Source organism: Ovis aries, chromosome 24, assembly GCF_016772045.2.
Source record: "Ovis aries strain OAR_USU_Benz2616 breed Rambouillet chromosome 24, ARS-UI_Ramb_v3.0, whole genome shotgun sequence".
Classification (NCBI taxonomy): Eukaryota; Metazoa; Chordata; class Mammalia; order Artiodactyla; family Bovidae; genus Ovis; species Ovis aries.
In genome coordinates, this window is record NC_056077.1 from 6,966,396 (window position 1) to 6,991,321 (window position 24,926).

The following is a 24,926-nucleotide window of genomic DNA, read 5'->3' on the forward strand; positions in this document are numbered from 1 at the left end:
TCTTTCTATAGCCCAGATCTGACCATTTCATCCCCATTCCTGGAACTCTTCAGTGGCTTCTCGTTACTTAAGGAATCAAATCCAAACTACTTTATCTGACATTCCCTTTTCTTGTCTGTGTATCTGCAACCTCATTTCATTTGTGGTTGAGTGCGGTCATCTTTGCTCTTCGCTGTCTCCATCATTTCTCTCCCGTGCATTAGCTGTTCAGCGGTCAGAATACTCTTTGTAGAGCCCAGATGTGACCGTTCCATCCCCATTCCTGGAACTCTTCAGTGGCTTCTCATTACTTAAGGAATCAAATCCAAGCTATTTTACCTGGCATTTCCTTTTCTTGTCTGTATATCTGCAACCTTATTTCTTCCTCCAGTTTCTGTTGAATCCCCACCACCCACATACTTCACTCATAGGAGTCTTCTCTGTGTTCTTTCTTTCCCTGATCTCCATGCTTTTCCTCTGTTTCAGATTCCCCCTAACTCACTCCAACTTCTCCTTTAAGACTCATCTCCATCATATCCTTCTAGAAGCATTTGCTACACCTTCCATCTCTGAACTGGGACGCTTCCACTCTGGCTCCCGTAATTATATGCATGTCGACTCTTAAAAATCCATGAAACTTGCTTTAACTGTTGATTTTCCTGCATCTGTCTTTATCCATCTTTTAAATCTCCTCTTGAGAAGAGACAGTTTTCTCACGCCTGAATGTATCTTACATTCATGTGCACGCTTAGTCATTTCGATCGTGTCTGACTCTGTGCGACCCCCTGGACTGTAGCCCAGCAGGCTCCTCTTGCCATGGGATCCTCCAGGCAAGCATACTGGAGTGGGTTGCCATTGCCTTCTCCAGGAGATCTACCCCACCCAGGGGTCGAACCCACGGCTCTTATCTCTCCTGCCTTGGCAGATGAGTTCTTTACCATTAGCGCCACTTGGGAAGCCCATTTTACATCCATACAAACACAAATGCTGATCCTGAGCCCACCAGGAGCCAGGCACACTGAATCAAAGTGTCCTTGGGCATCTCTCTGTGCCAAAGACACAGGCAGAAAGTACATCTTGAGTGACTGGCTGACTGAATGAATGAATGAAAGCAAGACCATGTGTCTATGAGGTTTAAAGAAGAACTGGTTCCTTTCTGATCAAATACAATGGATAACCTTGCAGAACAAGAGCTAACTCAGACTGTCTGCTCATGCCTTAAGCATGTTGCATACTGGAGCGTGTTCAAGGTTCTTCCCTGACCTCACACACACAGTGAATGTCTGAGCTCTGTAGGCTATTTGTAGAGAGTTTATTTCATCTTTGCAGAAAGCTGCCCAGTATAAATATTAGTCAGTTGATTTCACACAGAGTTAAAACAAGCTTTTAAAAGCCTTTTACCTCGCCTGTCCCCAAACAGGTACTTTAGACTGATTCTCAAGAGCCTTGGGAAGCTTTGTCGGATTTGGTAAAGTGAAAGTTATGTTCTGTTCAGATGCGGCCTTCTGTGAAGGCTGTCTTGGGGTTGATGCTGAAATTGTGCAGAAAGGGTCAGGGAAAGTGAAGGATTTTAACATCACAAAGATGGAGTGGGGGTTGGTGTAGGAATCAGACTTCCCTCTTATGGATTCCTCTCAACAAGGTTGTTTCTGAAGCCGTTTTCCTTTGGTACCAAGAAGGTAGCTTGGTATTGTGAAGGTGCAAGGGCTTCATATTGCAATGGTCTGAGTTCACTCCTAGTTCTGCCCATCAATTGGTGGTGGCTTAATTGCTAAGTTATGTCTGACTCTTGCAACCCCATGGACTGTAGCCCACCAGGCTCCTCTGTCCATGGGATTTCTCCAGGCAATATACTGGAGCGGGTTGCCATTTCCTTCTCCAGGGGATCCTTCTGACCCAGGGATCGAACCCACGTCTCCTGCACTGCAGGCGGATTCTTTACTGCTGAGCCACTATGCCCATCAGTTAGTCAATGACAAGCATAAATCCACCCCAGCTCTATATAACACTTGAACCAATGGGTATCGCCACCATGGACCAGCAGAAAGATAACATAAGCCGCACATAGATTTTTTTCTTTTTTGTAATTCTGGTAGTCACATTAAACTCAGTAAAAAGAAACAGGTAAATTTAATTTCAAGATTTTATTCAACCCAGTAGTACGTCTCAACATAACTGAAAATGTTTTATTTAATCCAATGTCTCCAAAGTATTATCATTTCAACCTGCAATCAAAATAAAACTATTAGACAGATACTTTGCATTCTTTTCCTTGTACCTTGTCTCTGAAATTCAGTGTGCATTTTGTGCCTGCAATACGCCTTATGTCTGATTACTACACTCCAGCTGCCCAGTGGCCACACGTGGCTCGCGGCCACACAATAGGACAGACTGAGGTGGGACCACAAGATAGACACCTGCATAGATCTTAAGGAGTGACTCCACTCCCAAGTAAGGTCACATTGTGAGATAGAGGGGGCGAGAACTTCAAAAAGTTGATGGGGGGAGCACAATTCAACCTTTAACAGCACGTGTTCATTATAACAGCATGTGTTCATTAAACCTAAATCAGATCCATGAATCAATAATACTTGACTATAAGGACCATCTTTTTCTCTACTCTGGGTGGGTCCCAAGCATATTCCATTTTGTCTGAAAAAGATAGGCAGGTTAAAAATCAAACAAGGAAAACTGGACGTGAAGAGGATGAATGTTATTGATGGGCAGTTCCACTCTGCAAAGGCACCTGCTTTGCAGTTATCGCATTTGAAAATATTTACATATGCTGCTTGAAGGTCTTTTGAATTAAATGTACTTCACTTCCATCAGCCTCAGTGTCCTAGCTAAAATTGCCTCAGAACTGTTCAGATAAATTAACTTCAGTATCTTCATTTGTACACAGAGTGATCACATACTTTATTTGGCCAGACTTACACGCTGTTGTATCTAAATAAAATGTCTTGTCAATAGGCACATTCTCTCTTATATACAAATAAGGTGAACTTCTTCCATATTTTCAAAATTTCACTCTCCTCCTTGGATCCACCTTGACATTTTGCAAAACCTCGTCTTTAAATCAGTCCAGCCCTGTTTTACTCCAAACTGTGTGCTGTTCTCGGCTCAGCATTCTTGGAGGCAGATATCCTTAAAACATCACACATCTTTAGCTATAGGAAAATACTTGTGCACTGACCAAACATATGTAAAGAATTCAAGGTTTCCCAGTCTCCAGTGGTGCTTTGTTTGAAGGTCCAGGGCTCAAGAGGCCCTTGTGTTGGGGCAGCACCAGTTACTGAACTTGGTTCTTCACTTAGGAAAATGGAGTTCTCTGTTTTCAGTCTCGCTTGACTTTAGAGAAGGCAACGGCACCCCACTCCAGTACTCCTGCTCTCTTGACTTACTCTTTTACAAATAGCAATAACTTCAATACTGGCATGTTCATGCCAAGTTGGATTGTATTGAATTTGTAAAGCCAATAAAGTTTTATCTCCCGTTTGTTCTGATGGGAATTTCAATTGTCATACTGGCCGTGTTTATTTCTCTTATTCTCTGTATAAAAGTTTATGGAATGAGGATGGAAGAAACCCAGAAATGCATCATGCAATCAAGTCTGTTGATATAGCCAGACATTTGGGTCATATGGATGAAAAATTTAGGAAGCCGTGTAATGTAATGGAAGTGTATCTAGAGTTCAGATCTTAGCTAGAATGTGTTTGCTGTCTGAACTTGGGCATGTCACTGAGTTATTGGCCTCAACTTTCTCTTCTGTTAAATGAGTATATATGGTACCCATCCTACCTACTTTCCAATGTGGTATGGAGGTTCAAACAGACCCTGTTTGAATGCTCCCAGAAGCCTTTACATTGTATCCTTGGCTAAGCAACTGTGATGATGTCTATGGTGAGAGTGATAAACTCTATCATATTTATTTACCTAAACTGACCACTCGACTTATTGATTTATTTCTTCGGTTTCAAACATTTGAGTTTCCTCAAGAGAAAAGGTATCATCAAACAGTGTAGTTTAAAAGATCAGATCCCTCCCTTTTATTTTTCTTCACTCTTCCCTTGACTTTATTTACCAGCATTACATTTACTCTGTGACTTGCCAAGATGTTTCTCAGCATCTGCTCTATGCATGCCATTCAAACACTCCTGGGAAGGTGATATTCAGTAATGCAGACCTTCCCTCAAGGGCCCAGATAATTCAGGCCTCTTCCCTCGAGGGCCTTACAATCCAGTAGCCTCCAGGTCTCTGTCTCAGCTCGCCCGTGGCTCTGAAAATAACGTCACCACTTTCTTTTACTTCGTGTCCACTGATTCTGCCACCCCAGGTATGAGCTATTTCCTCCTTCTGCAGCATTAAACTGGCCTTTCCACACATGATTTTATCAACCTGTTTCGTACCATCTGGCTGTTTTGTACCTACCCTTCAACTCGAGGTTTAACATCAGTTCTTCTGGAAAGCCCTCCCTGATAAACCATAGGGGATTGGCGAGTTCTCTTAGCTCTGTATATTTCTCTTCTTGTGGCACATACCCCATCAAACTGTACATTCCCAGGTTATTCTGTGACTTCTGCCAACTTAGAGCTGCAGAGGTTTCTGGGCTGCATGAATCCTTGTCGCCACTGTGGCCCCTGAAGCTAGCAGAGGACCTGCCATACCAAAGATGCCCAGTACTTTGCTACTGAAACAATGGCGTGAATATCAAGTTCTTGCCTATTTGAATAGTTCATTGCCCTTGCTTTCTGGCAGTCTCTCCTAATTTCATTTCTTCCAAATCCAAGTATAATTCATTTTGTGACAGCCTTTTTTTTCAAGTTGGCAAACTATTAGAGGCTAAAACTTATGCAACGCACGATGAAAGACAAGGTCATATTTTATCATCTTTGCCTGTTGCCTTAACCAGATTAGACATCTTTCTACAAGTAAGGTGAATGCAAGCCAACAGATATTTATCATGTCAAACACCTGATTACAAAGGACGGAAGAAAAAGAGGGAAGTGTTAAAGATGAAGATGGCAAGTCCCTGCCTTGAAGGAATTTACATTCTTTGGTGAGGCTCATAATAGCCACGTAGGGAGATTGGAAAAGACTCATTGGAAAAGATCCTGATGCTGGAAAAGATTGAGGGCAGGAGGAGAAGGGGGTGACAGAGGATGAGATGTTTGGATGGCATCACTGACTCAATGGACATGAGTCTGAGCAAACTCTTCACTATCTGGGAGATAGTTGAAGGACAGGAAAGCCTGACAGGCTGCAGTCCATGAGGTCACAAAGAGTCGGACACAACTTAGTGACTGAACAACAACAAGGGAGATTGGATAACTGAAAACACCAAAAAAATAAAAACGGAAGCCTCAAAGGTTTGGTTCTGGAAATTCATGATAAGTTATGTGGAGGTGGGACATAGCTTCTGTATCTTAACAATGTCGTGTCTCCTCAAGGTCATGGGTTGTCTCAGCGATGTTTAGGATCCACCTTTGAGAGAAGACCAAGGAAGAAATGTCGATTAGTGTCATTGGGAAATAAACTTTCCTGATAGGTAGAAAATTCAGTTTTCATAATGTGATGTGAGCGAGGTTGCTTCAATTAGCAACATCCACGGTGGAGCTGGCTCCGCTCTGGGCTACTTGGTGCTTGCCGTATGCACAGCAACGCCCTCTCTTACAGAGAAAGTTGTCTTACACCACATCTATTAGTTTCCTGTTTCAGATGCAGGCAGAGAATCCCCTGGATAGCTACAATGGAGTAAGGAGCACCGCAATATTATCCCAAGTCGTATCTGCAGGGTAACTGTAAGCAAGCTGTGTAGGGGAACACAAGGCATTCTTTTCTTGTTGTGGATATGGTTAAATGTAGTAATATTAGCAATGGTGCAAGTCTTTGAAGTTCATCTTGGATAGAAATTTGATGCTGATGTTACCCTGGTGGTGGTGGCAAGAACGTTTCTGTTTTCCCCCCTTCTTTAGAAAATAGCTCCTTGTAAAGGGAGTTCGATTGTGGATTGAAGGTTTCCTCCATACCCAGGAGATGAAGGGTCTTTGTGGAATGATGAGTTAAAATGTGTTGATCTGTTCCTTCCATTATGGAAACAGTTTCTGCTAATATTCATTTGCTTAGTTCAATTGTCAGTGAGTTCATCTGCCCTTCTGTCTGCACCACTCTATCTGGGATGGTGGTGGGCAGCTCCAACTGGCACTCAGGGATGTGTGGCAATAACAGTGAGGCCATGCTATGGATGCAAAAGGGGATGGCTGAACTTTTGCTGCCCTAAATTCCCTTTGTGTTTGCGGCCATGAACGTGGTCCTGCAATGTCAAGTTTCTGGTTTTGACAGTTTCCTGTAGTTGTGTGAGAGATTACGTTGGGGGAAACTGGATGAAGAACACAGAGTAACTGGCCTGAATTTTTTTTTTTTTTCAGCTTCTTGCTTTGCCGTCAGAATTAGATTGGTCAAACTATGATTTTCATCCTGCCTCTGGGGGTGATCGCAGATTATTTGCATAGTCTTTCAAAGCTGCCCGTCTATCAAATGAAGATAATGATGGAGGCTGGGGAGCGCACTGAGGGAGTGACATTTATACAACACTTAGGGCAATAGATGCGTATGTTGAGAGCCATTCTAATTATATCCGTATTTATTTATTTTTATTTTTGGCTGTCCTGGCTGTTCGTTGTTGCACAGACTTTTCTCTAGGGGCAAGCAGGGGCTACTCTCCAGTTGCAGTGAGCAAGCTCCTCATTCCAGTGGTTTCTCTTGTTGCGGAGCTTGGGCTCTAGGGCACATGCGCTTCAGTAGCAGCAGCTCCCAGGGTCTAGAGCACAGGCTCAATAGCTGTGGCGCACAGACTCAGTTGCTCCGTGGTGCATGGGGTCTTCCCAGATCAGGGATCAAAACTGTGTTGCCTGCATTGGCAGGTGGATTCTTTACTACTGAGCCACCAGGGAAGCCCTTCCAATTATATTCTTGCTGTTATTAATAATGGTATACTCACCATCATCATCATTAACACTACTAACCCCTCTTGGGTTCTGGATCTTGAGATGACAAGAACAAGATCTCATGCCTTTTTGGTAACTTCTGACTTTGGCTGGAATACTTCAGAAAATAATTTGTGATTGAAATAGTTCTACCATAGCCCTTACAGATAACAGTGCCCATCTTGGCCAACAAAGGGGCCAATCAGAGCATCCTTGAAGGAACCTCAGCTTCGGAGAAAGATGTGGATTTGAGGTCTGCCTCTGACATTTGGTGGCTCACTGGGAAGGAACCCGCCTGCCAGTACAGGAGACACAAGAGCCACGGGTTCGATCCTTGGGTCAAGAGGATCCCCTGGAGGAGGAAATGGCAACCCTCTCCAGTATTCTTGCCTGGAAAAGTCCATGGCCAGAGGAACTTGGGGGGCTACAGTCCGAGGGACCACAAAGAGCTGGGCACGAGTGAATGAGTGACCACACATCTGCCACTTACTACCTTCCAGAAACCATTTGCTTCTCTACCTGTGAAATGGGTTTGATAACAAATAAGTTTAGTAAAAACACAGTTCCTGTAAACATTTAGTTAGACATGTATATCAAGCGGCTACCATTATCTAATGCTGAGAATGAACTCAGTGACAAGCTGCTATTCTGCCTGGTACTTTTTAAAAATGTATAATGGGCTATAATAAGGCATTTACAGCTATTTCGTAGACAGAGAAGTGAATCCCTATGCCGCATGGCTTTCCAAGAAGAAATCTTTCAGTATGATGTTGGGATATTTCAGTAGGGAATTTTTTTTTTTTTTCCAACAGAGCAACCCTTGATGGTTTGACTTTGTTTCTCAGCTCCCTGAGTTACTGGGTGAATCAGAGCATATCTTGATTCTCATCGGGACCTGAGAATTTTTCAAGGGACAAAACATTTGGAATATGGGCAGTGCGTACCACTCTTTAAGATGCTTCAGGCAACAGTGGTGAGAAAAAAACAGCAGGGGTTCCTGCCCTCATGAAGTTTACAGTCTAGTTGAAGACAGACCTCAAACTGCAGATTTTACCATAATATCTTACAGAAGGGTCCCCCAACCTCCAGGATCTAATGCCTGATGACCTGAGGTGGAGCTAATGTAATAGTACTAGAAATAAGTGAGTGAATGTTGGTCACTTAGTCGTGTCCAACCCTTTGTGACCCCATGGTGTATAGTGTGCCAGGCTGTTCTGTCCATGGAATTCTCCAGGCAAGAATACTTAGGTGGGTAGCCATTCCCTTCTCCAGGGGATCTTCCCGACCCAGGGATCAAACCCAAGTCTCCTGCATTGCAGGCAGATTCTTTACCATTTGAGCCATCAGGGAAGTCCAACAGAAATAAAGTGCACCATAAATGGAATGCGCTTGAATCATCCCAAAACCATACCCCTTCCCTCCCTGGCCCCTGGAAAAATTGTCTTTCACGAAACCAGGCCTTGGTGAGGACTGCAGTCTTACAGGAAAACCCAAATAAAGTTTTTGGCCAACTCAATATACGTAATGTAAAAATATACATAATGTCAAAATCAAAGTGTACATCATGTCAGACTTTGACAAGGATTTTAAAGGACAAGTCAGAGTCCTCTAAGACCCTGTGGATGCAGTGAGCAGGATAAGAAAGCCCCTGTTCTTAAGTGCCCAAGATTGTTGGCTGGGAACTTCACTTGCTCCAGAGGCTAATAATTTTTTTTTTTTTTTTTGACACAAGCATGTTTCTCTTTGGAAATACCACCTCATAAGCCACCATGTCAAGGCTACTGATTAACACCAAGTGCCATAAATATTTGATTGTTCCTAACTTTTAAGGAGTTGAGAAAAACAGCCTCTCCGTTGCCTTCTGTGGCTCCACATGGAAAGTCAGGTCGGAATGTTTCGTAAGCGTGACACCTCACCGTTGAAAATCCGCCCCGCCTCCCGTGCTTCATGTTTCTGGGGCTGGGGCTTTCAGCCGCGGCAAGGTGGCTCCTGGCCTCTCCTCTGTGCCTCCCTGCGGAGCCTGGGAAAGCGAAATGAAACAAATTGCTTTCTCTCCAATCTGTGACATGGATTCCTGTTATCGTGGTTGTTGGTTTTTTGTGAATTATGGTCCCAGAGCAATTCCAGAGCTCTTTGTTCCAGGGATTTTTTTTTTTTTTTTTTTTGTAAGCTCATGTAGTTAGGAAACCAAGGTTTGTATACTCACCTTACAAACTATAAGATCAGTTTGTAAGCTGACCTGGAGGTCAGCTTTGAACCCATCTCGAAGTGTTTAAGGATGTGGGGCTTAGGAGTCTGGTGGATTTGGGTAACTAGCTTTTTCTAGTTGTGTGAGTAGCAAGAAGTGCTGGATTGACCAAAAGGTTCATTTGGGTTCTTCTGTAAGATGTTATGAAAAACCTGAATGAACCTTATGGCTGACCCGATAACTCCACCTCGCTTAAAAAGAGAATGATGGTAGGTGCCACATTGGGTTCTTATCAAATATGATAATATAGGCAAAGCTGCTTTGTTGAATCTTGTATCTTTGGTGCCAAAAACAGTGACTAGTACATAGTTAGTACTCAAGAAGAGTTTTCTTATCATCACCATCATCTTCATCACCACCATCAGCTTCATCACCGTCATCTCTGTATCATCAGCTTCATCACCACCATCATCATCGCTATATCGTCTTCTTTATCACCACCTTCATCTCCGTCTTTATCATCACCACCACCATCATCATCCCCATCGTCTTTATCATCAATATCATCTCCATCTTCACCTTAGCATGGATTCAGTGACAGGAACTCTTCAATAACACCAAATCAGGTTCAAGATCTGGGTTCCACTATTTACGAAAATTTACGAACTCCCATAGTGGGAAATATTTTTTCACCTATTTGGAGCCTCAGTGTTCTTACCTTTAAAAAGACCATAATATCTATCTCTTGGGGGTGGTGGTGATTATGGGGATTAAAGTGCCTGGCACACAGTAGAATGAATCCACACCTGCACATGTGTTTTTCAGAGAAGAAAGAACTTTGCTGGACTAGAAAGGGGACTGATTTCATCCCTACAGTGGGTATATATGCTCAAGGACTTTTACATTATGAAATACATTCCCATAGATTTGATCCCTAGAGCATCACAAGAGCCTCATCAGGAAGGAGAATATTTGTTTTGTTTTGTTTTGTTTTTTGGAAGGAGAATATTTTTGATTTATGTTAATAAATGAGGAAATGGGATACACAATAGTTCCACCATTGAGTTTCTGATTTTTCAGCATTTGTCTCCCACCCCGTAGTCACAGCACCAATAAAAAGTTAGATGGTAACCAACAGGGAAATTACCCAGCACAGAGTTTTTTATTTTACTTATTTTATTGCGATCTATAAAAGATTTTACATCACAACCCAATTCACCCGCATAAAAGTTTCATGAAACATTTCTCTTACTCTATTCTATTCTTTCCCAGTGTGGTATACTTTATTTCATTTAGAGACTGTTGGTGCCATAACCCCACCAGAGTTTTACATCCCAAGGGATCACACCTGTAATTTGAAAATAATACATTTCACCCCAAAATTGTGTATAAGAATAGTCTGAGGCACCTTTACACAGTGCCCAAGGCTGGATCCCACCCACCCTCAGAGACTTTAAGCCAGTGGGTCTGGGGTGGAGTTCTAGCATCTGGCTCTGTAGGACCACCCCTAAGTGACCTGATGGCTCGTGGGCTAAAGAGTAATGTCCTATTACATCACTCTGATTGTCTCCACCTGAAACAGTCTCCTCTGTTGAGTGTTTTGACTTTTTCGTGTTTTGGGTTTTTGCATTTTCTCTGTCACTTCCCAGAACACCGGGGAATCTTTCTGTGTTGGTTTCACACTTTTTGCTTTCTAGGAGAAAGCAAGACCCCTTTGATTAAAGAACAGAAGTTTAGCTCTTCAGTTATTAGTTGGACAAGGAGCTTGTGGCGCGTAAGAATGACTGCTGAGTCCACCTATTGAGCGAGTCCTTTGAGAAGGGGCTCTGGTCCTCTCATGATGCGGTTTTGAGAGGGGGAACCTGAGTGAAAGTGAAAGGTGCTCAGTCCTGTCCGACTCTTTGCAACCCCATGGACTGTCTGGTCCATGGAATTCTCCAGGCCAGAATACTGCAGTGGGTTGCCTTTCCCTTCTTCAGGGGATCTTCCAGACCCAGGGATTGAACACTGGTCTCCTGCATTGCAGATGGATTCATTACCAGCTGAGCCACCAAGAATACTGGAGAGGGTAGCCTCTCCCTTCTCTAGCAGATCTTCCCGACCCAAGAATCAAACCCTGGTCTCCAGCACTGCCGATTGGATTCTTTACCAACTGAGCTACCAGGGAATCCCAAGGAACCTGAGTCGGTTCGGTCGGTTCAGTCACTCAGTCGTGACTGACTCTTTGCGACCCCATAAATCGCAGCACGCCAGGCCTCCCTGTCCATCACCAACTCCCGGAGTTCACTCAGACTCACGTCCATCGAGTCAGTGATGCCATCCAGCCATCTCCTCCTCTGTCGACCCCTTCTCCTCCTGCCCCCAATCCCTCCCAGCATCAGAGTCTTTTCCAATGAGTCAACTCTTCGCATGAGGTGGGCAAAGTACTGGAGTTTCAGCTTTAGCATCATTCCTTCCAAAGAAATCCCAGGGCTGATCTCCTTCAGAATGGACTGGTTGGATCTCCTTGCAGTTCAAGGGACTCTCAGGAGTCTCCTCCAACACCACAGTTCAAACGCATCAATTCTTCGGTGCTCAGCCTTCTTCACAGTCCAACTCTCACAGCCATACATGACCACTGGAAAAACCATAGCCTTGACTAGATGGACCTTAGTCGGCAAAGTAATGTCTCTGCTTTTGAGTATGCTATCTAGGTTGGTCATAACTTTTCTTCCAAGAAGTAAGTGTCTTTTAATTTCATGGCTGCAGTCACCATCTGCAGTGATTTTGGAGCCCCCAAAAGTAAAGTCTGACACTGTTTCCACCATTTCCCCATCAAGGGCTGCTTAATTTCATCCTACTTTAATTAATTAATTAATAATCACATCCCCAGACTGTGATTGGAAATAGGACTGTAAGAATGGCACAAATACTGTTTATCCAGATTTTCTTTCCAACCCTGGGAGCTGGGAATTAAAAAAAAAAAAAAAATCACCCAGGGGCTCCCTGAACTAGCACCTCCAACAGATCAGCAGGAAAGTGGAATTCTTCCGGGCAGCCTTCTCCGCCCTCACCTCCTCCTCTGTTATACAATTTAATTACAAGTTTAATCACTTCAGAAACCTCATCCATTCCCTCCAGTGTAGCGAGATCTCTCCTTTCCAAGCAGGCGTCTCAGTGATAAGCGGCTGTCCATGCAGAGTGGATGGGTCTCTTGAAACCTCTCCTTGGGCGAGCCAGAAAGACATGACTAAATAAAAACTGAGATTGTGTTCACATTTCACTGCGGTGGTTGTAGTTTTAATAATAAAGGAAGAACAAAGTATTTGCAGCTTTAAATAAAGAGGCAGAATTTGGCATTGAAATCACAGGGGATTTTGTACGAGGTTGTATTTTTGCTCATTGGGAAACAAGAAAAAAAAAAATGAGCTTAGAAGAGACAGAAGTTCAAGACAAGAGAAAAACAAGAGGCTCTGATTTTCCTTCATGCCCTTGATCATCAACTGGCGTTCTGTGGTCAAGGGTGGGTTCCTTTTCTTCAGAGCCTACTGCAGGTCCTTCCAGTTGGGTCCTCGGGGACAAAGATGGTTTTGGATTTTGCTCACCACGTTACTGAATGTGATGAATGAAGCTGTTTATCTAGCGCATCCTCTGAGGCAGGGCACCGTGCGTGTTTGTTTTCCCGTGATTTGATTTTTATCATGATCTTCTCACAATTACCCTGTGAAGTCACTCATCATGTTCCCCATTAAACAGAAGCAAAACAACAACAAAAAAAAAAAAAAAAAAACTGGAGCCCAGGGCATTGCAACAACTTGCCTGAGATCACGCAGAGAGGCTGCCAAGGAGCCAGGCCTGAGCATCTTCCACACACTCGCCCCTGACTGTATTTTAAGATCAATTTACAATTAACCACTCAGCTTTGTTATACATTTATCTGCAGTGTTCTCAGGGTGTGTTTTTAAAAAACGTATCCATCACCATCTCTCTTATCTCTTCGAGCTCTGTCTTCATCCCTCTTCCCTCTCCTCCCCTTCTCCTTTTGGCGTTCCCCCCACCCCTGCCCATCCCCTTTTGAAAATATAAAACAAAAATAGGAGAGTCGCGCGAGCTTCCCGGTGGAATTCCTAAGTTTGCTTGCATACCATATATTTAGTTTAGTAATGAAAAATTCCAGCTCCGGGCGGTGCAGAGGATAGCATTTCTAATGTTTTTTAAACAGCTATTAATGTAGTCAAGCGCTGTGTGGGTTTTCTTTCTTTTTTTTTTTTTCCCTTCCTCGTCTATATAATCATCTGCTCAGTGTACACTCGGAAAGGGGGAGCAGGGGCCAGAGGAGGGGTGGGCTGTGATTGATGGATCAGCTCCAGGAAGGAGTCCCCTCTGGGGCTGGTTTGGGGAGCAGTCAGATGTTGAGGAGGAGGTCAGCCGGGCGGCCCTGGCCCCCCCTCCTCCCGCACCCCCGCCGTCCCCACGTTGCACAGCGCACACACCCGCGCTCCTCATCGAGGCTCTCTCCTGCCAGATGCTCTGTGGCGTGGCGCTGGCACAGCTGCTAAGTTTATGGAGGAGAAAGGAAGCAGGATGGTACAGCAGGTACATTTCCCCCATTTTCCTGTTTCACTCGAAACTGTGCTTTGAATGGAGCGGAAGCCTTTCTTGGTATGAAGTCTGTGTTACTCTCTGTGTGATGTGGATTTTGCTCCTTGAATCATGCCGGGAGGGAAAGGAGAGGAATTCAGCCAAGTGTGTGTGTGTGTGTGTGTGTGTGTGTGTGTGCATGGGCTTTTCTGCTTGATGTGTAATAACTGAGCTGGTCTTCGAACCCGCAGGTTAATGATGTGATTTTGCATTTCCCTTCTTTGGTTTCAGTGCCCCAGGGGTATGATGCAGTTGTAGTTCCTTTCCGTCCAGCACCGGAGGCTTTTCTCTGAATATGCGCAATTTCTTGCCAGAGAAGTAGAACAGACCCGGCTGAGAAACTCAAGTCGACCAAACTGTCAGCAGGACGGAGAACTGCAGGCAGCTGAGAAGGGACAGTCTCCTTTCTCGAGTTGGAGTTGGTGGGAGGAGTGGGTCCCAGGGCAGGAGACACCGCTTTTTCTAGGCGGTGTGGAGAGGTGTAATCAATTGGTTTAGGAGGACTGAACCATTCCCGTACATTTCTTTACTAGAGGGGCGGTGTTTAGGCCAGAAGAGGTTTGAGGGGACGAGATAGGGACTGGGAATGGGTAAATTTCAGACGCAAAAGGAGAAAGGATGCTCTAGACGTTAGATGATTAGAGATGGGAAAACACACACAGAGACGGGAAAGAAAAATACTTAAAGTCCACCTTGGCAGGCACTTTTCCCCCTCAGTAAAAGTCAGACAGTTCACGGTGAGAAGAATAAATCCGTTCCGTGCTCTGCCACGTAAGGACTCTTTTCTGCAGTTGAAATGTGCTTTGCATTAGATGGTGAGCCAAAATATTTTGCCAAGTCCGGTGGGCTGCCAGTCTTGGTTCATTTATTAGTTTCCCAAAACTACTTTATTAAACCACTCAGGGCTGTGCCCGGGAGAAGGGGATGTCTAACAACAACAAAACCCCACCAAAATATTAAAGAAAAGCACCTCCTGTTTTCTCCCCGGCTCTGCCTCCTGAGAAAATTAAGGGTGTGGGATGTTTCAGAGACCCAGGAAATTCTCCTTGTATTTGAGGGGTGTCTCACTGAATGCCGGCAAGCAGCAAAGTCCACACACTATGCTAATGGTCAGATTACGGTATTTGTCTTAAAATAGCAATAATATCCTGGCTATTTCATGCTTCAGTAAAATATTTAAATTGAAATGGCATTTTTTTTTCCTTTGGTGAATCAGACTTGGTTGCATTTTAATAACCCGTTTTTCGCTCTGTAACTGGAGTGCAAACTACCCACCGGGGTGTTTCGGGGAATGAGGGAGGTGGGGTGGTTCCCACGTCATCTGGCTGCTGTTGAGCTGCTGTTCTAATTGAAGTTTGGCCCAGGAGGACGAAGAAGTTTCTTTTCCATTTATCCTAATAGATGCTCTTGATTTCAAATTTCTACCCAGTTCTGCAGCAGCCAAGGGTGGGTTGGAAAACACGAGGTCTTGGCATCTTTTTCTTCCCTTGTGTGTATTCAGCAGTAACCCAGGGAAGTCCAGGCATTGACAGTCAGATGCTAGGGTTGCAAAATCACTTGAAGCCCCTCCCCCCGATGATGTGGTTGTCCAGTCACTAAGTTGAGACCCCGTGGACTGCAGCACGCCGAGCTTCCCTGACCTTCACTGTCTCCCAGAGTTTGCTCAAACTCATGTCCATTGAGTCAGTCCAACCATCTCATCTTCTATCATCCCCTTCTCCTGCCCTCAGTCTTTCCCAGCCTCAGGGATGATGTGGAGGTACATGCAAGGCAGAATCACCCTCCACTGTCAACTCAATACTCCCACAAGCACCCTGACTCAGGAAACATCAGCATCTCTGTGATCATTTCACTTATTTGGGAAAAGCAGGCATTTGGCGTTAGAGGAGAGGGATGATCCTCAGATAGTAAAGAATCCGCCTGCAGTTTTGGAGACCTGGGTTCGATCCCTGGGTTGGGAAGAACCCCTGGAGGAGGGCATGGCAACCCACTCCAGTATTCTTGCCTGGAGAATCCCATGGACATAGGAGTCTGGCGGGCTGCAGTCCATGGGGTCACAAAGAGTCGGACACGACTGAGAAGCTAAGCACAGCACAGACGGATGGAGGGAGCTTCTGCAAATCAGAGAATGTCTAGCCAGCATGCTCTGGATAATTGTTGCCTGTCCCCGCCACCAACATGAAATTGACATCAGCTTCCCCTCATTTCCCCCCACTGCCCTCCCTGGAGCGTGTTCAGGTGACTTAAGACTTGTCTTGACCTGGAGTGGAGAAGATGCCCTTAATGGGAATAAGAACTTCCCAAGTGGCGGAAGTGGTAAAGAACCTACCTGCCAAAGCCAGAGATATAAGAGACACAGGTTTGATCCCTGGGTTGGGAAGATCCCCTGGAGGAGGGCACAGCAACACACTCCAGTACTCTTGCCTGGAAGATCTCATGGACAGAGGAGCTGGTGGGCTACAGTCCTTAGGGTTGCAAAGAATCGGACATGACTGGTGCGACTTAGCATGCAAGCACAAGGTGAATGTATTTTTTTCCAGAAAATTCTTTTCAACCATGCTAAGAATCCAGGAGCATCACTAGGGAGGAAAGAAAGACATCTCCAAAGCCCTTTGAAGGTGAAAAATAATTCCATAGGAAGAACGATGATCTTAATTAAATATTAGATGTAATTAGCTCAAAGTGCAAATGTTGGGAATATTAATTAGGGTCTCTTTGGAATGGTTGTCAGTGTTAATAAGAAACCGCAGGGGGTCCCACCAACATCTGTCTGAGAACTCCAGGAATGGGAGTGCATCTCAGGCTCCAAGGACTTGAGTGCTACCTGTAGACTCCTTGGCTACCATGGACACTGTCTGTTAGAGTTGAGCATCCTGGCTTTATTTTTCTGGGCTCCAAAATCACTGCAGATGGTGATTGCAGCAATGAAATTAAAAAACACTTACTCCTTGGAAGGAAAGTTATGACCGACCTAGATAGCATATTAAAAAACAGAGACATTACTTTGCCAACAAAGGTCCGTCTAGTCAAGGCTATGGTTTTTCCTGTGGTCATGTATGGATGTGAGAGTTGGCCTATAAAGAAAGCTGAGCGCTGAAGAATTGATGCTTTTGAACTGTGGTGTTGGAGAAGACTCTTGAGAGTCCCTTGGACTGCAAGGAGATCCAACCAGTCCATACTAAAGGAGATCAGTCCTGGGTATTCATTGGAAGGACTGATGTTGAAGCTGAAACTCCAATACTTGGGCCACCTGATGCGAAGAGCTGACTCATTTGAAAAGACCCTGATGCTGGGAAAGATTGAGGGCAGGAGGAGAAGGGGACAACAGAGGATAAGATGGTTGGATGGCATCACTGACTCGATAGACATAGGTTTGGGTGGACTCCGGGAGTTGGTGATGGACGGGGAGGCCTGGAGTACTGCAGTTCATGAGGTCGCAAAGAGTCGGACACGACTGAGCGACTGGACTGAACTGGGCTGAACCCTGGTTCTGCCAGATTGGTTCAGGTTTGGGTGGAGGTTGGGGGTTTGTCCTGGCTCCAGTGGTGCCCCTACTTGGTCCTTGCCGTTGCCTCTTAGAACCTCAGAGCCTTCAGAAGCCAGGCTTCAGGCTTGAGGTGGTGGAAATTTCCCAAGCTGCTATTCTAACACTTGCCAAAGGATACCCCTCGCCCCTCCCCAGTCTGGCAATCGGAAGTTTGGCCTCTTTGAATCAAATACCCTAGCACCTGGGGGCTTCCCACGTGGCACTAGTGGTAAAGAATATGCTTGCCAGTGCAGGAGATGAAACAGACGAAGGTTCCATCCCCAGGTAGGGAAGATGCCTTGGAGAAGGAAATGGCGACCTGCTCCAGTACTCTCTCCTGGAAAAAACCATGGACAGAGGAGCCTGGAGGGCTACAGTCCACGGGGTCACAAAGAGTTGGACATGACTGAGCAACTGACTGACCCTAGCACCTGACATGCCACCTGACGGAAAACGGGTCTCAGCGTCACTGTATATGTGACAGAGTGGCTTATTTATTTAAAATCAGAAACGTATCTCCCCACCAGGGTATCTTCTTGCCAGATGAGAGATACCTTGGCATGGGATAAACACAGCTCTGGTTCAGCTCCTGGCTTTCCTCAGCAATACCTGTGGCTGTGACCTCACAATATTATTTACCAGTTCTGGGCCACAGTATCCTTTACAACGAAATAAAGTGGGATTCCAGATGTAAAGCAGAGTCTCGACCTTGGCACTATTAGCCTTCAGAGCTGGATAATCCTTGGCGATGGGGTGGGGTGATCCTGTGGATCGTAGGGAGTTCAGCAGCATCTCTGGCCCCCTAGATGCTCTAGCTGCTGGTGGTGCTACTTAATCCCCAGTTGTGACGAACGAAAGCGTCTCTAGTCATTGCTTCATGTCTCCTGGGAAGAAATCATCCTTGCTTAAGGACTTTTGCTGTAAAAATGCTCAGCACCATGCCTGATGCCCGCTAGGTGTGAGTTACTCGCTTTGTCTTCTGGGCTCTGGTTTGAAGAGGACGTCTTTCAGATGGAGCAGAGAAGTGTGGCACCATCATTGCTCTTCTCATAAGCCCACTTTTGCTGGGTTTGATGAACCTGTGTGTACAATGTAGATGTCTGGTGATATAAAGAACATTCTGGAAAAGATTCTATGGCATCCTTCTCCCACCATGCTTAACACTGTTGATCTTCAAGTCTGGCTGAGCCACCCCGTCCTTGGTTTAGGGAGAAGGCACCCCGTTTTCTCTCCCTGCTTCACCACTGACTGTATTTCCTGCCCAAACTATTTGTGCAACCACAGCTTCTTAACTGATGTCCCCATGATTCATGATAAGTCCCCCACAACGATGAGAAAACCTTTTCTGCAAAGGGCCCCCAATAGTTCAATAGTTTAGGCTCTGTGGGCTATATGGTCTCTTGTCGTAGTGACTCAACTCTGACATTGGGGCACAGTGAGCATGGTTATGCTCCAATAAAACTTTATTTACAAAAACAAGTCATGGGCCAGATTTCTTCCAGAGTTCATTTGCCCATCCCTCTCCTATCCCCACCCCCTCCATCCTATTACCAAATGAAGCCTGACAGAGCCCAGAGTTCACTGGCTAAGCATGCACTCACTTAGCAAATACTGGGGTCTGTTGACTTTGCAGCTAGTGTGCTTTGGAACCCTGGGGATAGAGCAGAGAATATGACACAGTCTTCTACCCTCTGGACGTTCACAGGCAAATCATCAGGCAATGGCGGTACCTCGAGTTACGTGGGAAGTGAGCAAAGCTGCGATGGAGCTTAGAGGACAGGCAGCTGATGTGATGTAATTGTCAAGGAGACTGGCTAGGGGATCTGGAACCTCCAAGAGAAGCCGAGGGCTCCCCTGGTGGCTCAGCGGTAAAGAATCCTCCTGCCAGTGCAGGAGACATGGGTTCAATCCCTGGTCCAGGAAGATCCAACGTGCCGGAGGGCAACAAAGCCCATTCGCCACGACTACTGAGCCTGTGCTCTTGAGCCCAGGAGCCACAGTGTTGAAGCCCATGTGCCTAAAGCCTGAGCTTCCAAAGAAAAGCCACCACAGTGAGATACCCACACACCGCAAGTTGAGAGTAGCCCCACCCTTTAAACTAGAGAAAAGCCTGCACAGCAATGAAGACCCAGCAGAGCCAAAGTAAATAAATAAATATTAAAAAAGAGAGAGAGAGAAGCTGAGACTAGCCAGGCAAGGGAGTAGGGGAGAACTTCCCAAGCACAGGAGGCAGCAAACAGGAAGACATGATGTTGTTGAGAGGATAAAGAGACCGTACGCTTCCTGAGGTCAAGCCCTTCCCTGGGCAGTGCAGAGAGAGGTCAGATCCTAGCGCAGAGCGGCTGCTGTTTTGCAGAAGCACACAGGACTGGTTCTCTCTTCCTGAGATGGCTCTGCCATGCGGAAAGGCTAGGTGGGCGTATACGTTCCCGGGAAAGAATTTCTACTGAAGGCGGAGCAAGGAAAGCTGTGTCTATACTGACCATCTCTCTCTACCCCTGATCCTGTGAGCATTTCAGGCTCCCTTGGTGTTTTTCACAAGACTGTCTTTCAGAGACAAGTGAGGGGAGGGGCAGGAGAGGCTGAAATAGATCTTTGGGCGGAAGTGAAAATCTGTCCCAGTGTATTTCCCTTTGGAGGATTCTCAAGGTCCCAAAGCTTCTAGGACTTCTTATGAGCCAGAAAGAAGTTGCGTTGCATGGAATTTCTGTGCACAAGTCTATGTTCTTTGAGCAGCCCTGTAGAAGAAAAGAATGCTAGTCGGCTGATACACAGTATTTTTTTTCTTGGTATTAGTCAAGACCTTTTTGGTTGCATGTAATGGAAAATCGGACTTACACAGACATTTACTGAGTTATGGAATTTAAACAGCATCATTACTGACTGCAGAAAGAGATGGGTCCAAGACTTCAGATGACGTCAGGGGGACTCAGTGGGTCTGTGTCTCCATTTCTGGGCTCCGTTTTCCTCCAGGTCGGCTTCTGCTTTAGGGAGGCCCCCTTTCAAGGGGCATTTCTTGGTAGCTCCAAGCTGCTATTATGTTTTCCAGTTACCAGTCATCGTAGTGAAGGAACTTCCTCCCTGAACGCCAGTCAGGTCCCAGGATTAAGCTTCTCAGGAATGGCAAGGGGTCAATTTGCTAACCGGCTTAGAGGGACGGGCATGAGTCCCCATCACTGTGGCCGTGAGAGGAGAGCGCTCTCTTTGGTCAGCCAGGCTGGGTCACGTGGGGCTCGGCCACATCTGCAGGTGGTGGGCTGGGAGTGGAGGTGTCCCCTGAGAGGGAACCGGGCTTATCCTTGGAGAGGCTGAACAGTGAGCTACAGTGACGGCGAATGTGGTTTCCCAAGGAGAGATAGCTAACTTTGCACCTCAAGCAATCCAACCCCAGCACAGTCGGACCCTCAGCTCCCAGAGTGCTGTGAAAACACGTTGCCAAGAAATCCACGGCTGTGCATTTTTGCTTCCGATGGCACAGACATTTGGAGAAATTAGTCCAGGGGAGGAAAGGGCCTGCTGGGGGTGTTTTCACTCGTAAAATGTTTTAAACTTATCCTATGCGCTGTTCTCTTACAAGTGTCGTCTTTAACATTCTAATTAAGGTTCCTTCTAAACAAATGCACCCGCTCTTGGCACCGCTCTGAGAATAAACTTTTTTTTTCTACCCTCTCTGTCGTAATGGGTTTTGTTGCACTCAAGTTGCTTGGGCTGAAGATGCTCTCAAATGTCAGTGGCAGGGACTCTGGAGATGGGAGAGATTCTGACATCGTTGCCCTGGTATCATTACAGGAGGGCTGAAGTCACATCTAATTGACCACAGACAATGGGAGAGGGAACTATTTGGTGGGCTTAATTGCTAAGCTTTCCCTGTCTCTCTCTGGCTGTGCAATCCTATTTCTTAAGACCATGGAAAATTTAGACCTCTGGGTTATAGTCTCTGATGCTGTGTGTGTGTGTGTGTGTGTGTGTGTGTGTGTGTGTGTGTGTGCGCGTGCGTATGTATGTAGGGTAGTAAAGTTGTGGGGGTGGGGGTGGAGAGAGAGGTTTCCTGAAAGGGAAGCATTTGAACTCTTCTTTTTTTATTCTTTTGACTTGACTGTAATTATCACATTGCATGTTTTGCCTGGATCTGAAGGGTGAATTGTTATATAATGCTCTGCTTATAAAAAAAAATTAGTCAGGGAATTGGGGGGAGGCATTGATTAATGAGGCCAAGAGTCAAATCCATGTTTTGCAGAGACACTTAAAATGAGACTATCATAGAGGGCCATCGTTGTCCAAATTAGGTCTTGAATTTTCATCAGCCACTTCATGTTGGCTCTGAGAATATCACACACAAACACACACACACACACACACACACACAGTGACCCTTGCAAGGACCACCACCCCCATCCCATTATGTGAGCCAAAGCACATAAAATGTTGATTAAATTCTAATACTTACACGAATTGTCTCTCCTCTCAAGAACACACACGTTCAATTTAATCTCTCTTGGCATTTTAAGTATCAAATCAAGGCTCCGCTGTCACTGGCGACAACTACAGCCTCACATGTTCCAAAATGGGAATGAAATGAGAAAGACCTGCCAGAAAAATCCAGTGCAGAACACAGACTCTCACAGTGTGTGGCTGGAAGACATGCGAAAGGGTCTTCCACCTTTCAGAGCCTTGATTTCTGCATCTGTACAGTGGGGCTGTCTCAGTGATGACTGTTCTGTTGTTGTTATTTGCTAAGTCCTGTCTGACTCTTTGTGGCCACCTGAACTGTAACCTGCCAGGCTTCTCTGTCTGTGGAATTTCCCAGGCAAGAATACTGGAGTGGGTTGCCATTTCCTTCTCCAGGGGATCTTCCCCACCCAGGGATGGAACCCATGCCTCCTGCATTGGCAGGCGGGTTCTTTACCAGTGAGCCACCAGGGAGGCCCTGGTGATGGTTACTTCATCCTTATACGGTCTGATGAAGATGGTACCCAAATCAGGCTCTGGGCACTACCCTGGCACCCACGCGACATCCGGGGAGCTGTTGTGTCTGGGCCTGGGGAGAAGGTTCTGCCTGGTGCCCACTCATGCTTTCTCTCCCTCTCTCTGATTTTCCAGGGTAATCAGGAAGCAGCAGCTGCCCCTGACACAATGGCTCAGCCTTACGCTTCGGCCCAGTTTGCCCCCCCTCAGAACGGCATCCCCGCGGAATACACGGCCCCTCACCCCCACCCCGCACCGGAGTACACGGGCCAGACCACCGTCCCGGAGCACACGTTAAACCTGTACCCTCCCGCGCAGTCGCACTCGGAGCAGAGCGCAGCGGACACGAGCGCGCACACCGTCTCGGGCACGGCCACAGTAAGTGTGCGCTGGTTTCGGGGGGGCGGGGCGGGACGCCAGGATTCCTGGAATGACGGCAGGGCGCACCTCTATGCGACTAGGGGGGCCCCATCCTGCAAACCGGTCTCTAAGCTCATCCTTGGCATCCCAGCCCCGCCAGGTTCACCTCACTCACCTGCGTGCATCCTCTCGAGACGCTCGTTTCAATCAATACATTTTCCCATTAACCGCGTGTTTTGTTAAAGGGCAAAGTTAATCTCTTTTCTGCTTCTGCAGTTTTGCTGTTTCTGGAATTATGTCGTCTGTGTGGAATCATACATATGTAATTTTTTTTTAATGCCTTTTTGGAGATACCATTTACATAACGTAAAATCCACCTATTCGAGGTATACAATTCAGGGATCATTATGGTATTTACAGAACTGTACAACCACTGCCACAGTCTGTCTTAGGAATATTTCCAACACCCCCCAATCCATCTGTCCTACAGCCACCCCCTGCCGGGTTCCCGCCCCAGCCCTCCTTATCCTAGCCAAATTCATTCAAGTTGCACCCGCATTGTGGCTTATGTCCGTAGCGTCTTCTTTACTGCAGAGCCCCCGAGGTATGGGTGACCTGGGCTGCCGAAAGGCAGCAAGAGAATTTTGCAGACCTGTTTTGCATTCTGATGGTAGTGGTAACATACCTCTGTGCACCCAAAAGTCACCTTTCTTGTCTATGAATGAATGGAATGGATTAAAAACAAGCAAACAAATGGAAAAGAAACAGTCTATCACCACTGGCAATGGAAACTAACATTGCTGGCTATTCATAAAAGCTAGTCGCTCTAAACAAAAATGATGATTAAAAGTACACCATGTTTATTTCCATACCCCCAGAAGTAACCATGCAGTATGAATCTCAGGAGAGGTTTATGTAAGCATTTAGGAAACCTTGTTCTGTGGAATTCTTGAGAAGCCTGGACACATGCAGCTTCTGTCCAGAACACTTTATAGGTGCAATGCACTTAGGCCTCTTTCTCCTGACCTCTGAAAAACTAGTATTTGTGAAGAAGTGTATTGGTTTGAAACAGTTATCTGTTTTCTTATAACCAAGTTCAGTTCAATTCAATCGCTCACTCATGTCCAGCTCTTTGCAACCCCATGGACTGTAGCACCTCAGGCTTCCCGGTCCATCACCCACTCCTGGAGCTTGCTCAAACTCATGTCCATCAAGTTGGTGATGCCGTTCAACCATCTCATCCTCTGTCATCCCCTTCTTGTAACCAAGGCAGTCATCTAACCTTACTACCTGGTACCTCATTCATTTGGAAGTTCAGTTTGGAGATTTTTCAAAATAATGTAAATTGAAAAGTTTTCTATTGCTTTCCCTTTTTTATTGTGCCAAAATACATATAAAAATTTTAACCATTTTATCACGTACAGTCCAGTGGCATTAAGTACATTCACAGGGTAGCGCATCCATCACTACTACAGAGTCCCAGACGTCCCCATCACCCCAACAGGAAACCCAGTATCCATCAGGCAGACGTCTTCCATTCCTCCCTCCCCGCAGTCCCTGGGAGTCACGAGTCTGCTTTCTTTCTGTATACATTTGCCTCTTCTGGCTTTTTCAGATGACTCAGTCATACAGTATATGACTTTTGTGTCTGCCTCCTTTCATTTAGAATGCTTTCAAGGTTCATCCACGTTGTAGGATGGACCAGTACTTCATTCTTTTTCTACGACTGAATCCTATTCCGCTGTATGGATAGGTCATATTTTGTTTATCCATCCATCCATTGATGGGCATTTGGGTTGTTTCTACCTCTTGGCTATTGTCAAGAGTGCTGCCCCTGTCTTGTTTGTCATTGTTTGCTGTAATGTAGAGATGGATTTATTAAATGGGCTTGCAAATGTAGTAGGTGTTTCTTGGCGTTGGGTTGACTACCAGTGGTAGTGATGGGGCTGTTGTTCATTTGTGTGTTGTTTTTTTTTTTGGTGTGATAACCAATGGTAGGGCTTGTTATTTTAGGCCTAAAAATGTTCCCATCAGGCATTATTTATTAAGCTTCCACATGGACCAACCATACACACACTGCTGTGGAAGATTCATTCCTTCACTCAAAAAGATTTATTAAACATCTGCTTAGGCCAGGACTCATACTTCATGCTGTGAGTGAGCCAGACGGAAATGGTCTTTTCCATCTTTTTTGAAAAAAATTGTTTTTTGGCTGCACTGGGTCTTCATTGCTGTGTGCACGGGCTTTCTCCAGGTGCGGAGAGTGGGGCTCCTTTCCAGCTGCGGCGCACAGGCTTCTCATCGC

General features: G+C 45.7%; 1 protein-coding gene across 23 annotated transcripts in view; it reads left to right on the top strand.

Moving 5' to 3' along the window:
* RBFOX1 (RNA binding fox-1 homolog 1) overlaps positions 1-24,926 on the top strand; it is a 2,416,982-nt gene that overhangs the window by 2,190,819 nt on the left and 201,237 nt on the right. For all 23 annotated transcript variants that reach the window (XM_060406050.1, XM_060406058.1, XM_060406056.1 and 20 more), the window contains one exon: positions 22,397-22,639. In XM_060406050.1, coding sequence (XP_060262033.1) covers positions 22,397-22,639 — 243 coding nt within the window. The remainder of the gene's footprint in view (positions 1-22,396; positions 22,640-24,926) is intronic.